The sequence below is a fragment of the Topomyia yanbarensis genome, chromosome 3 (genome assembly GCF_030247195.1).
Source record: "Topomyia yanbarensis strain Yona2022 chromosome 3, ASM3024719v1, whole genome shotgun sequence".
Lineage (NCBI taxonomy): Eukaryota > Metazoa > Arthropoda > Insecta > Diptera > Culicidae > Topomyia > Topomyia yanbarensis.
This window is the reverse complement of record NC_080672.1, coordinates 61,850,266-61,865,699: the sequence shown is the minus strand read 5'-3', so window position 1 is coordinate 61,865,699 and position 15,434 is coordinate 61,850,266. Positions and strand designations below refer to the sequence as shown.

Genomic DNA, 15,434 nt, shown 5'->3' with positions numbered 1-15,434 from the left:
GTACCTCCACCTCATGTTTAGCGACTGTTGAGAGGGAATTGGTTACATCTGAAAACTTCATAACCAGAATCGATTAGACTAGTTTATAAAAAAAAATTAAAATCTGAACTTCAATATTCGAACACCTTTTCTGATGTAAAATTGCGTGCTGAATCAGAAAATGAGGTTAAAAAAATTTACAGTAGAACAGTTTTTGAGTTACAGTGAAAAAATGAATTTATCTTTCAAATATCTTCGGTTATAGTGCATCGATATGAAATATTATTATGTTGAATTAAATGTAATTGAATGCACATTCGATCGTTAGAACATTTTGTTTTAAAGCGACTACTGGTTCTAACGTCATTTACGAATTTTTTGGACTTCTTCGTAATTTTTTGAAGAAAAATGAGCGTGTGATCAATATTTTCGGCAAGATAAAGCAATCCTAAAAATTATATTTTTATGGTAAATTAAAGCCTGCTAATAACCAATGTAAATAAGCACTTCTTAGTTTGAATCCAATGAAAATTGCGAAAGTTCTTCAACTTTTTGTAAAATGGCAATTTTTGTGTTTCCGTCTCGATTCCCATTTTTCTGGGGCCTCTTTAATAATATATAAGGGACTCTCTATCAGAATTCTGTTAAACAAGTAAATGGAAGAATTCTGAAAGAATTTAATGTGGGGAGCACGTTTATCCAAATGATTAAAGACTTCTGATAACAATAATTTCAGGATCAATGATTTTTTTTTTCAATTTGTTTATTTGATAAGGCACGTATGCATTAGCTTAAAGGTGCCATTTTTTCATTGTTTTACATTTTGAATTTCTTAAAACTACGGGGTTACACATTTCAATATTATTTTGTTTTATATAATGAAACTAAAAAAAAACTTTACAGCTAACTTATACATATAAAAGAGGGTATAATATAATATTCGTAAGATTTGGGGGACGGGTCATTTTGTGTGTTCTTTTTATAGTAATTCACTTTATGATTTTTAGAAGGGAGATTGTAGGAGAAATTAATTATTAACTAAGCGGAACATTTTACAAGCTTATTAACTAGAAATAACTGGAGAGAGTGGTTCAAGATTAGGGGGAATTAATTAAGGCTATTTTAAAGTAGTGGTACGGCTGTGCATTTCTTAACGAGATTAAATATTGATCAACTAAAACTAGAAGATAGGGGGGCACATAAGTTTTGGGAAGATATTCAAGGGGAGAAGGGGGTGAAGTCATACATCTGTGTATCAGAGATATGGGAGAGAGGGTGGACAAGGCTGAACTGGGGGGGGGGGATATAAACTTTCAGTTTCCGGCATCAGGAATCAACGGCCAGGATTACAGATTCGAACGGATGTATCAAGTATTGGGACGCCGAGCGGTTTTCCTCGAGCCGGCAGGGGTTCCTCCAGACGATTTCGTAGTACGGCTCAGATACGGATCGGAAACACACCGCGCTGCGCGTGTGATGTTGTACTGTAGATCTCGTGTTGTTGGTTCATTCAACAGATGTTTTGTCTCGTGTTGGAGTCGTATCAAACCATCGTTGGGGTAAGGTAGGCGGAAGAGGGAACTTCTGGGAATGATAAGAGAAAAGATAGGGGCATTTAAATTTGGATATTGATGGTTTTGAGGAACGTGTATACAAGGGACATGTAGAGAATATCGCGGCTTGCTAGTACATCTCGAACCGGGACATTGGGTGATCTTCCTCGGGCCCGAAGGGAATCGAATAGTTGAGATCTGGCAGAACAGTACTCGGCGCATGCCCAGACAACATGTTCGATCTCGTGATAACCGTTGCCACAAGCGCAGATACCGCTATCCACGAGCCCAATACGCCGGAGATGTGCGTCCAGCGTGTAGTGATTGGACATGAGCCGAGACATCACGCGAATGAAATCCCGACCCACATCCATCCCCCTGAACCAAGGTTTCGTCGATACCTTAGAGATTATCGAATGTAGCTACCTTCCCAGTTCACCATTGCTCCATGAAGTTTGCCAACTTTCGAAGGTTCTCTGATGAGTAATACTGAAAAATTCGCTGAAGCTAATTGGTCTTTCATATATGTCACCTTGCAAAGCGCCCGCCTTAGCTAAAGAGTCCGCTTCTTCATTACCTGGAATGGAGCAATGCGAGGGAACCCAAACTAAGGTAATCTTGTACGATCTTACAGACAAAGCACGCAGGCGCTCCCAGATTTTCCCCAGAAAATATGGAATGTGCTTTCTAGGTTTCATTGAACGGAGAGCCTCGATTGAGCTGAGGCTATCCGAGACAATAAAGTAATGATCGGTGGGCAAAGTATCAATGATCCCAAGGGTATACTGAATAGCGGCAAGTTCTGCGACGTAAACTGAAGCAGGATCATTGAGTTTGAATGAGGCGGTGAGGTTTTGATTGAATATACCGAAGCCAGTGGAGCCGTCGAGGCTTGACCCGTCGGTGTAAAACATCTTGTTGCAGTCGACTTCTCGCAATTTATTATGAAAGATACTTGGGATCACTTGCGGACGTATGTGATCCGGGATTCCACGAATCTCGTCTTTCATGGACGTGTCGAAGAATACAGTTTGTATTTGTATTTGTATTTGTATAAAAAAAAGTCCAACTGACAATTTGTCTTAATGAACTATACTAAACTAAGATAAACTAAGCATAATTAAAATAGTGACAATATAAGACGACGAAACTGCGAAGAGTTCATGACGAAGTCAAAAATTTCAGCAAACTCGTTGAAGCGACGACAAGTTGAATCAGAAGCATGAAGGAGATTGACACAGTTGGGATAGTATGAAGAAGGATTGATATTTTGTGCCATGTAATCGAAGTACAAGGACATAAATCGGGTTTGAGAATCGAGCTTGACAAGCCTTTCGAAATTTGCAATTACTAACGGGTTCAAGATATCGCATCGGATGAGCAATCGATATGAGAGGTTCCAAAATCGATTTTTCAGCGGAAGGACGCCCGCCAGCACTTCTAAACTCATCGTATGTGTCGAGTGCATGCAACCCAAAGCAATACGCAAACAACAATATTGGATTCGCTCCAGTTTGATGAAGTGTATGTTCGCAGCGGAGCGGAAACAGAAACTCCCGAACTCCATCACCGACAATATCGTTGTTTGGTACAGCCTGATCAGTTCTCCTGGGTGGGCACCCCACCATATTCCGGTTATTGTACGGAGAAAGTTGAACCTTTGATGGCACTTCTGTTTCAGATACCTAATGTGACATCCCCAGGTTCCTTTAGAGTCGAACCAGACCCCGAGATATTTGAAAGTTGAAACCTGAGCAATAGTTTGACCCATTAATTGAAGCTGTAGTTGTGCTGGTTCACGCTTCCTTGAAAATACGACTAGCTCAGTTTTCTCCGTGGAGAACTCGATACCTAGCTGAAGGGCCCAAGCAGACAAATTGTCCAAGGTATCTTGCAATGGTCCTTGCAGATCGACGGCTTTAGGACCTGTAATAGAGACCACACCGTCATCTGCAAGCTGCCTTAGCGTGCAGGAATTGACAAGACATTCGTCAATTTCATTCACGTAAAAGTTATAGAGAAGGGGGCTCACACATGAGCCCTGGGGAAGACCCATGTAGCTAATTCGTGATGTCGATAAATCACCATGCGAAAAATGCATATGTTTTTCGGACAGCAAGTTTAGCAAAAAGTTGTTTAGAGTCGGTAAAAGACCATGCTGGTGCAGCCTCTCAGAAAGAATTGTGATAGAAACTGAATCAAAAGCCCCCTTTATATCTAGGAAAACTGATGCCATCTGCTCTTTGCTAGCATAAGCCATTTGAATTTCTGTCGAGAGTAACGCAAGACAGTCGTTCGTGCCTTTGCGGAAACCAAATTGTGTATCTGACAGTAAGTCATTTGCTTCAACCCAATTGTCGAGGCGAAACAAGATCATTTTTTCGAACAACTTTCGGTTACAGGACAGCATCGCAATCGGTCGATACGAATTGTGGTCGGAGGCTGGTTTTCCTGGTTTTTGAATGGCGATGACCTTCACTTGCCTACAGTCATGAGGGACGATATTACCCTCAAGAAACTTATTAAATAAATTCAACAAGCGTCTCTTGGCAGAGTCTGGCAGATTCTTTAACAAGTTAAATTTGATTCTGTCTGGCTCTGGGGCTTTATTGTTACATGACAAGAGAGCAAGTGAGAACTACACAATCGAAAACGGTGTTTCGTTCGCGTTATCGTGAGGGGACGCGGCGCGATAGATCTTCTGTGTCGGGGCGGAATCCGGACAAACCTTCTTGGCAAAATTGAATATTCAACGGTTTGAATATTCCACGCTCTCGTTAGTACTGTTTCGGTTTCGTAAACGTCGGGCCGTGCCCCAAAGAGTGCTCATCGATGTTTCTCTTGTTAACCCGTCGACAAACCGGCGCCAGTAACTGCGTTTCTTAGCTTTCATTAAATTTTTCATTCGCTTTTCTAATATCGCGTACACTCGATAACTAGCAACTAACCCGTCGTTCCGGAAGGTTTTATACGCGGCAGCTTTCTCCGCATACACGTCTGAGCACTCTTTGTCCCACCACGGGTTGGGAGAACGTTTTTGGGTGTTCACGTCGGGTACTCGTTTCGTCTGAGTTTGAATCGCGCTATCGAGAATCGAGTTGGACAAAAACGTATACTCTTCCTCTAGGGGAAGCACCTGTGTTGAATCGATAGTTTTGGATATCTCAGCAGCGTAGCTCTTCCAATCAATGTTTCGTGTGAGGTCATAGGGAACATTGATTGGTTCCGATGGTCTTGAACCAGTGGTGATTGCAATTACAATTGGTAAGTGGTCACTACCGTGGGGATCAGATATTACCTTCCACTTGCAATCTAACCGTAGTGATGTCGAGCATAAAGATATGTCCAGTGCACTTGCTTGCGCAGGTGGTCTAGGAATCCGTGTCATTTCCTCTGTGTTCAGAATTGTCATATTGAAGTTGTCACAAAGGTCTTGAATTGTCGAAGATCGATTATCGTCGTATAGACAGCCCCACCCCTTACCGTGAGAGTTAAAGTCTCTAAGAAGCAGGCCGGGCGAGGGAAGGTGTTCAATCACGTTGGAGAATCTTCGATATCCCATCATGGCCCTAGGAGGAATGTAAATAGAAGCAATGCAAAGATCTTTGCCTTTGATTGTTGTTTGACAAGCGATAACTTCAATGCCTGGTGTCGAAGGGAGGTTGATTCGATTGAAGGAGTAGCACTTTTTGATCCCTAAAAGTACCCCTCCATATGAGTCTTCTCGATCCAAGCGGATAATGTTAAAATCGTGGAAGTTGAGGTTTATATTAGAAGTTAGCCATGTTTCACATAGGGAAAATGCATCACAATGATTGTAATTTAGCAAGTGTTTTAATGAATCAATTTTGGGGATAATACTTCTGCAGTTCCACTGTAAAACAGTGATCAGATCCCTGATTCCGTCTAATAAGTTAGCCATCGAAGGATACGATCGCTGCAAGGAGGGGCCATTGTTCAGTCAACTGTTTTAAAAATGTTCTTACTGTTGGTAGAATAGCAACCAGCAAGCTTTTCATAGGATCGGTAATGTTGAAAACTGTGAATATCCAGTCCACAATGTCAGAGAATTTAAGGAATCCCGTTTTAGGTTGAGTTTCTGACTGTAAAATTGGGGCACTTGGGATTTTTGGTGCCCCTGGGAGTGCTGGGAACTCCTGGTTGTATCTCAATTTCCCAAAACCAGGAGGTATTATCTTCGGATTTGTACCAGCACTGCCAGTTGATGAATTATTTTTATTTTGTACCCTTGTTTGGGACAACCTAGGGCCCTTACGAGGAAGTTCAGGTGAGTTTTGATTAGGTCTTTTCCTAGAGTTTCCAAGCGGAGCCAAAGAATGCCCCTTGCAAGGGTCGTTAGAGGCGTTATCGTCAGTTGGCAAGAGAGCGAATGGGTTTTCGGAGATAAGTGGAATAGCTCTTTTAAGCATTTCTGCGTAAGAGCGTCTGGAGCGATCTTTGGCGGATCGCTTCAGTTTATCCGCGCGAAGTTTGTACGTTGGGCATGTCAAAAGTGCATGCGGATTCTCCCCACAGTAAACACACTTCTCAGCGGGCCTACTGCAAGTATCATCCGCATGGCGTTCCCCACATTTACCGCACCGTTGCTTGTTGCTACAGTAGGTGGCCGTGTGACCTAGCTGCTTGCAATTGGAACAATTCATGACCCGCGGTACAAACAGGCGTACAGGTAGACGAGCTCCTCCCACTTCAACGTAGCTCGGAAGTGCAGATCCGGCGAAGGTTACGCGAAACGGTTCTGATGGATAGTAATTACCATCTTCGATGGACTTTGAGTGCAATTGCTTGCACTCCAAAATCTTAATTGATTGAAGGTTAGGGTCCTTAAAGCGGCCAGCCCCATCATTCATCAGATCATCGATAGTTAGACCCGCATCACTTACCACACCGTCGATCTCCACATCACGAGAAGGGATGTAGACGCGATACTCCAGCGTAAAGAGGTTATTGCTAACGATATCATTGGCCTGTTTCAAGTCAGTAACGACTACGCGCAGTTTATCTGACTGAACCTTTTTAATCTCGGTTACGGCCGAGTAACGTTTTGTCAGCTCCCGTGCAACAGTTATGCTGTTTAACGGTTTATTTTTGGACCGAAAGTATACCACCCAAGGACCAGCGGATCCATCCTGGTAAACCTTGACTCGGGGGGGCTGTGAGACATTGGGGGAAAGTGGGGGAAGTGGATCGACCATAACATTATCTGTCTCAGTATCAGATATACGTTCTTCTTCCCCATAATATTCGTCTTCGGAGGGTGATCCTTCTGTTTGTTCCATTTTGTTGCGGGAGCAACACGCTCGACCGCACTATTTAATTTAAATCAAAATAAAAAATCAAAAACAATAATAAAAAAAATCGATAAGAAAAGTAAAAAACGAAACACTTCACCAGTTGGTTCCTGACGAGCTGGTAGGTGAATTGATCCTTCGTTTGTTTTATCCGTCACCCGCGTGACCTTCACACAGTAGAGAGCTGATATAGCTCGTCTAAACAAAGGCGTCTTTCAGGCAAGAAACTGTTTAGTAACACACTTCACTGCACTACTTTAACCGATATCGCTGGTAATAATTATCACTCGCGAGACTGTTTATTAGTAATGCTTTACTGCAGCCTCTGCCACAGCAAGCACCTTCGTACTACCGAAAAAACTAAACCACACCGGAGAGAACAAAAAGCACTTGTTTCCCGGTACAAAGTTGGGTTACGAATGGTCAATTGTTACTTGTGATAGCTAATGGCTCGGGTTCTGGCCACCGTTTTGTTGTCTGACGCTTCGATAGAGTTACCTGCTACATTTGTAGCTTTCTCGGAGACGGATTCGCACAATACTTTCGCCAAATCATAATCCGGAAGACATTTGTATTAAGAGGGTTAATTGTGACATTGCGCGAAGTCGTTTAAAAAGTTTTGTTAAAAAAATATTACCAAAAAGATTTTTTTTATCTGAAACCAAGAGATTTCTCTCTCATGCCCTATATCACATTCTGTGGATTAATGAATATACGTTGTAGAATATTTAAAAACTCATCTGTATACCATAACTACTACGAAAACCATTCTCTACGACTACAGACTAACACAGCCGCGTGCTTTTCATTTACAGAAATCAACGAGCGCGTTCATTTCAACCTCGGTATGCTCGCGATGGACGATCGGAACACGGACGAAGCGGAAAATTGGTTCCGTCGGGCGGTTCACCTCAAGCAGGACTTCCGTAGTGCCCTGTTCAATCTGGCCCTGCTGCTAGCCGACGATCACCGGCCGCTGGAAGCTGCTCCCTTCCTCAACCAGCTGGTTAAGTACCATCCGGATCACATCAAGGGTCTGATCCTGCTGGGTGATATCTACATTAACAACATAAAGGATTTGGATGCTGCAGAAAATGTGAGTATAATATTTGCTTTTGAAATTGTGGAACAAGTATGATAAGTATGTACTTTAATTTCAGTGCTATAAACGCATCCTCCAGCTGGATCCAATCAACATCCAGGGCCTACACAACCTGTGTGTGGTATACGTGGAGCGAGGCAAGCTTGTACAGGCCCAGTCCTGTCTGGCGCATGCTCACCAGCTGGCACCAGGCGAAGACTACATCCTGCGCCATCTGCAGATCGTCCAAACTCGGATAGGGCGGCTGCGGGGAACACCCGGCACAAGCCGGGAGAAAGAAATCGCCTTTACGGAGTTCGATCCGCGGGAGTTCGGAGGAAACCCGACGACAGCGGAAACCGACTTCCAGCAGCTCATCGCTAGCAGCAGCAGCAGCAGTGTAAATATTGAAAGCGAGCCGGAAGCTGCTACCGAGGCAAGCGATGATGGCAGCGCTAGCACCAGCAGTAGTAGTAGTGTTAGTACTGATAATGATAAACATAATTATTTGGAAACATCATTACCTCAAACGAACGATGCGACTGAAGGAGAAAACAGCAGTAGTAATATCGGGAACGATGACAACAGCGATCCAATTTTTATCGATGCGGAGGAAACAGTTTCGTCATCGGCTGTGGCCAGCGGAAGCCATCAGCAGCAGAATGCGCCTAGATTTAGCGACGATACGACTAGTAGCAGTAGTAGGAGTAAAAGTAGCGGTAAGAGTAGTAGTCAACCTAGTAGTGGTAGCAGTGAGGACGCTGATTCCCAGTTTCACCGTCATCAACAGCAACACACTCACTATCAGCAGCAGCAACAGCAGCATCGGAGACGAAACGCTGCGCTGCACCAGACGGAGAGCGTCGGCGGTGGTATCAGCAGCAGTGGCAGCAGTAGTAGTAGTAGCAGTAGCATTGACGAACCTGCGCTGGTCGGGAAGGACCTAGATAACCCGTCGTCCGGGATGTCATAGCATCAAATGCTTAACTACAAGTTAGACTGTTTCAAAATTAATTAGGACTGAACTGAACTGAACCTGCACTGATATTAATGATGGTGGGAGCGTGGTGTTGTTGATGTACGAGTGTGAGTGTGATTACAGCAAAGAGGCATTTTGTTAGTAATGATTATTGTACCCAAATCTGGTATTTTCTTATTTGAAGATAAGAATATTGAATAGGACTACATGGAAGAAGGATTTTATTGCAGATGAATTGGATTGGTCACGTTCCTACTACCCAGAAGGCAGCGCATGGTACCTGTCCTAGGATGAAGCACCAGGTGTCTCCATTAGTAATTTATAAGTTCTAATCATTGCAAAGAAAGGAGCTGAAACGTTGTGTCCTTACCAAGCAATCGACCATCCAATTCATATCGCTAGGTTCCCTGTTTTAATTAACACTGTTAAGTAATCGTAGGTTTGCCAACAAAAACAACTTTAAAACAAAACCGATAAGCGATCTGCCAACAGTGTAAACATGGAACAACAAACTCGTTAAACGTTATTGCCCAACTCTTAACGCCCTCTTAAAGACTGTTCTTTGCATTTTTTCAAACGAGACTGGTTCACTTCCATGGCAATCAAATTTATGTTCGTATTTTTTCCCATATAAGTAGCGTTATGAGTATCAGACTAGATGGGCCGGGCAAGAGGATAAGGAAGAGAATATAAAACAGAAACCAACACCCATTAGAGACCATCAACTGTCAGAATGAAGTACGTTAAATTGTTACTTTTAAAATTATTGTTATTTATAGCCCCATTTGAAAGATGAAGATGATGGGAGTATATTTATAGTGACAACATTTGGAACGCGCAAAGCAGTAGGCGAAAAAGAAAGGTTTGTAATTTCAAACGCTGACAGTCTGAAAAGAACCGCCTACTGTTTAGCTAAAATGTTTCGAACTGTTTGATTGGCCTGCAAGAAAATGAACGAGACAAGGTGGAAACTAGTGTAAATAGTCGATCGCACTTAGTGCTAGCACTCAGAATGAGACTACCCCAAGGAGGCTGCAAGCTTCCCTCACCTTGCAGTTGGAACGAATGAGCGTACAGTTTGGTGAGTGCGAGATGAATGTCGTAATGAGTTAAGAACTGCTGTTTGTTTTAGGAGTAACATAAAAAAATAAAAAAAACAAATGAGATGAAATGAGACGTGATCGGAAAGATCGAGAGAGAAAGTGAGAGTGCAGAAGTAAAAATAAAATATATATTTTCCCACGCATGATTGTGCCGATAGAAACTTAAGACACTAGTAAAAATAAATGAAACCCGTTAGTATTAAAACAATGTGCGGTGAAACGAGTGTGCAATTATTGGTTGGAAAATAAAAGACACTGGCACGAGCGAACGAAAAGAAAGACAGTCATTGATATTTGCTAGATGATATTGTTAGGATTTTTTATGATAAAAGAAAAATGTGATCGTCATTGTTCTCGGTGATGCGAATAGCTGTACTTAAGCAAAACGAAAAAAAAGAAATATGTCAAATGATGGGAGAAATGCATCTCTTATGTTTGTATCTATTCATGAAGCTAGCTTTTTGTGTTAGTAGTCACGTATTGAGATTAAGTGCTGAAGTAAAAAGGAAAACAAAAACTCTGTGTCCCAAAAATGTAAACAAACAGACGCATCATTGGTTATGAATTGCAACATATATGTGAGACAAGGTGTAACAAAACATCACTTCTATTTAAACGACCTATGATTATGGGAATAAGTTTGTAGTAACTATGTAAACTATTAGATACTTATATTTTATTTACTGCTTACGTATCGTTGTATTCGGTGATGGGTTAGCAAAGGGAGGCAAACATTTACACGAGGCTATCTACAATTTTGGTTTATATTATTAAATCGATTGGTTTAGTTCAAGCGCTAAAAACACCAAGCGTCTCCACGAAACGTACTTAATGTAAGCGCACGGTTGATCATTATGATTCTGTTTTTTGCGCCTACGATTATGCATCCGTTTGTGACAGTCCGATCACAATTTCAAAATGCTACCGAATAGTCACAATTCTCGCTACTGTAGATTACATCGCCAAATCATATTTTCCGATGACGCGAATAACCCAACAAGCGTAAACTAATGCAAATTTCGGTTCAGAACCCGAATAGGTTCGCGCGAAATCATATGGACTTCGTAAACATTGAAGCAATCAATTCGGATGCAAACACTGAAATCAGCATTATATTAATAGTTCAGATTCTATGTCGGTTTTTATTTCTTCTGCAAACCGTACAAAACAGAACCCGGCGTGATTCATCCGGCAGCAATAAAGATAATTTTAGAGTCAACATAATTCTGGCAGGTTAAATTGCAAACCGAAGCGATGGCACTTTTACAGCCAAACCACACCAAATCATTCGATTCGGTGAAACGAGGGCTCGTGTAAATATTTGCAACTCATTTAGTTTTATGGGAGCTGTTCGTTTAGTACCTTAATAATATATATACGATTCCCATTTGCCGTTTCGAAGCGGATATTTTCACAGTGATTAACGGGGAAGCCTCCTGGGAAGAGTTTAGAGGAGCGATGGTGGGGGAATTAATATGAAAAAAAGAAGCGAACCTCCGCTGGATCTCGTCCTATATTTAGCGGAAATGAGATTTGTTAAGTTGGAGAAATGGTGGAAAGTACTCTATTTAAGAAAAATAAATGAAAAAAGAAATACGAATTTGTTGTATTTGTTATTTTATCACATTTCCATTTAGTTGAAACAGTTACAGGCTACAAACCTCTTACCCCAATGAACGACAACTAAACTAAATAGAAGAGATATTGTCTATTCCTTTACCTATACCTTTTCAGTAAGTGGTTGACTACGACAGCATCGTTAGCAGGCTGTTGGATATAAACTGGGACGAAAATCTTAACAATGACGACGCGAACGAAGCAGCGATGACGTTTTCTAGTACTCTTAACTATCTTATCGACCGCCATGTGCCTAAACGAACAATTAGTAGCGATGAACACCCTCCCTGGCAATCAACCGTCCTTAGACGTTTAAAATCTGCCAAACGAGCTGCATTTAAAAAGTTCTCGAAGCATAAGACACTTGCATTACGAAATCACTACTTTCAACTCAACCACGAATACAAACAACAAAGCAGACGCGCCTTTTTTAGACACCAGCGAAACGTCGAGCGTCAACTGAAATCCAAGTCCAAGTCGTTCTGGAAGTATGTCAACGAGCAGCGAAAAGAATCCGGTTTACCATCTTGTATGTCGTTTAATGGAGTTTTAGGCACCGACACTAAAGAAATTTGCCAACTGTTCTCCGACAAATTTTCAAGCGTTTTTTCCAACGAGCGCCTGCCACCACAACAAGTCGCTGCCGCCGCCAATTTGACTCCTTCGCTAGGACGAACAATCAACCGAATTTGTGTCGATAATGCTGCCATTCTTGCAGTAAATGCCAAACTGAAAGCATCCTGTTCCCTGGGTCCAGATGGTGTTCCCTCGATTTTTGTCAAAAGGTGCATCAGCGGGCTTCTTGAACCACTTCGGCGAGTCTTCGAGCTATCACTCACTACTGGTACATTCCCTTCCTGCTGGAAAGCAGCGCACATGTTTCCAGTTCATAAAAAAGGAAACAAATCGAACATTGACAATTATCGGGGAATCTCGTGTTTAAGTGCTGTATCAAAACTGTTCGAGCTGATTGTGTTAGATCCTATTTTCTTACACTGCAATCACTACATTGCAGATGACCAACACGGTTTCATGACTAAACGATCGACAACGACAAACCTGCTCTCAATCACAACATTTGTAATGGATGGATTCGCTGAGGGATTGCAAACCGATGCTATTTACATGGATCTATCTGCGGCCTTCGACAAAATCAACCATGATATCGCAATAGCGAAGCTGGACAAACTCGGCATTCATGGACAACTTCTGCGCTGGTTTCGTTCCTACCTCGATGGAAGGCAACTCCAAATCAGCATTAAGGACTGTCTATCTGCACCATTCTTCGCTACATCCGGCATACCACAAGGAAGCCATCTCGGTCCATTAATATTCCTCCTCTACTTTAATGACGTCAATTTCACATTACAAGGACCCCGCTTTTTTTCGCCGACGATATGAAAAATTTTCAACAAATACGGGATAAAACCGATGCCGAGCTTCTTTAGAGGGAACTGGACAGCTTTAGTACGTGGTGTGATCTAAACAGAATGGTTTTAAGCCCGAGCAAATGCTCAATCGTTACGTTCACGCGGAAGCGTCATCCGACTCAGTTTAACTACCATTTCTTCGGCTCGAGTATTCCAAGACACTCTCACATCAAAGATCTCGGAGTCATCATGGATTCGGCACTAACGTTCAAACCACATACTTCATACATCGTGGATAAGGCATCACGGCAGCTTTATCTTCCGAATAGCGAAAAACTTCAGGGACGCATACTGTCTTAAATCACTTTACTGCGCGTTGGTCCGCTCAACGTTAGAATGTTGTTCTGCTGTTTGGAATCCGTATTACCAGAACGGGATTGACAGAATCGAGGCTGTCCAACGCCGGTTCATACGCTTCGCCCTTCGGCATCTCCAAAACATGGCGAAACAGATTTCAGCTGCCGAACTCTGAAAACCGTTGCCAGCTAATACACCGCGATACACTCAGCATTCGGAGGAACTGCTCTCGAGCCCTGTTCGTCTCGGACTTACTCTCTGCCAGAGTGGATTGTCCTGCAATCCTCGGACGTGTTCGAGCTCTACGTAATAACTCTTTTCTGTGAGTTCCGTTCAGGAGAACCAACTATGGTTACCAGAGCGCTGTTACCGGACTCCAGCGAATTTTTAACAGTATGGCGACGGCCTTTGTCTTCAACCGGACGCGGAATGCGATAAAAGCGAAAATATTGGCAATTTTAAAATGTAATTAGTTTAAGCAACCACCATTGGGGCCAAGGGGCCTGTTGGTGAAGGTAATAAACATAAACAAATAGCCACCAACTATTATCATGGCATTTTCATTTTCACTTACACACGCCATGTCTGAACTTTCGTCAGTACTCAGGGAAAAAAAAGTGTTCCGCTGGCCCTGCATTTATTAACCTTACTTTTTTGTGAGTAAATCTTGCCTCAATCAAAAGTTACAGCTATTTAAAAACGTTGTTGTCCACAAACAACATGGGTAGGGTGACCATACGTCCTGGTTTCCCAGGACATGTCCTGGTTTTTCACTTACTGTCCTGGCGTCCTGGGAAGTCGAGGCAAAAGCTTGTTTTGTTCTGGTTTTTCTCCTGTAAGCTTAATAACAGGTGTTCAATAAAAATGAGTTTTGTAGTTGAAAAACAAAAAAAAAATTCTTCAGCGAATTCAGAATTTTTTATTAAAAACATTATGTTTATTCTTCAAAATAACATCAATGAATATTGGAGAAGGGGCCCTGGTCAGCCATACGACGCAACTTAGTCGCGATGCTCTCACAAGAGCACTGGTCGGCACTGACGCCCTTCTTCCGGATCCTGGTGGTCAACTGCTTCGTATCCTTGACTCGCCAATTATTTTTATACACTAAAGCACTGAGGGAGCCGAAAAAAAACCTAATAGGACGGCTCTGGGGCAAGTTGGTCGGGTTTCTTTCTTTCGACACGTATGGTATCTTTTTCTGCTCAGCGTCTTCTTGGCGTAATGGGAAGACGTCTTGTCCGGCCAGAAGACGTACTTCCCAACCGTATGATGCTCTTTTAAGAACGGCAGAATTTTCTCAAGACACTCCTCCTGCTACACTTTTTTTTATTTCGTTTATTTGACACGGCTCATAGCGGTAGCTTAACGGAGTGTTTACAATATGTAAAAAATAAAACAAATATTATTGATTTTCCGTTGGATCTCGTGCGCGCAACTTTTTATTGCGAGCGGAGACCTTCTTTCGCGGCTCGCCTACTGCGTCATGGGGACCAATTAATTCTCTCCTGTCCTCCACATCAAGGTCATCATCGTTAAAAGTGCCTTGGTGCTCGCGACCAGATGATCTTTCCTGCTTCTTGCACTTACGGGTTACCAATGTAAATCCGTCGTCATTGCTATTATCTTCATCACCGATGTTACTTACAGTGGTTTCTGGGGTGCTGGATGCTGCTTTGGCAGTTGTCAATATGGACTGAACAGCTGCCACAAATTTGGCAACCGTTTGTGGTTCAGGTATTGGCATTGAAAACTCTTTTTTGGGTTGGTTTACCGTGGATTCGTTGGCAATCGGTAGAGATGCATTCTCCTCTGTATCTTTCGCGCTAGGTTGTCCGTGATGTGCTGTTTGATTACAATACTTGCACGTGGGAGTTTGCCCCTCATGGGTGCATAACGTAGTTTGATTAATAGTAGCTTCGTGGGTTTTGAGTTTTATAGTCAAGTGGGAGGGGATAGGTTTTTCGATCCGCATCCTCACCACAAGAACACCGTTAGGTGTACCCGGGAAGAAATTTCTCCACGTATCACGTGTAACTGATTCTACTTCGCCGTATTGCGACATGTATTTTCCGATTAGATC

At 42.5% G+C, this 15,434-nt stretch overlaps 1 protein-coding gene across 1 annotated transcript in view; it reads left to right on the top strand.

Moving 5' to 3' along the window:
- Positions 1-11,593, top strand: part of LOC131689747 (protein O-mannosyl-transferase Tmtc3-like) — a 731,596-nt gene extending 720,003 nt beyond the window's left edge. Inside the window, exons 11-12 of the mRNA XM_058975042.1 lie at positions 7,660-7,940; positions 8,005-11,593. Of these exons, the coding sequence (XP_058831025.1) occupies positions 7,660-7,940; positions 8,005-8,898 (1,175 nt within the window). The 3' untranslated portion in view covers positions 8,899-11,593. The remainder of the gene's footprint in view (positions 1-7,659; positions 7,941-8,004) is intronic.
- The last annotated feature ends 3,841 nt before the right edge of the window (positions 11,594-15,434 follow it).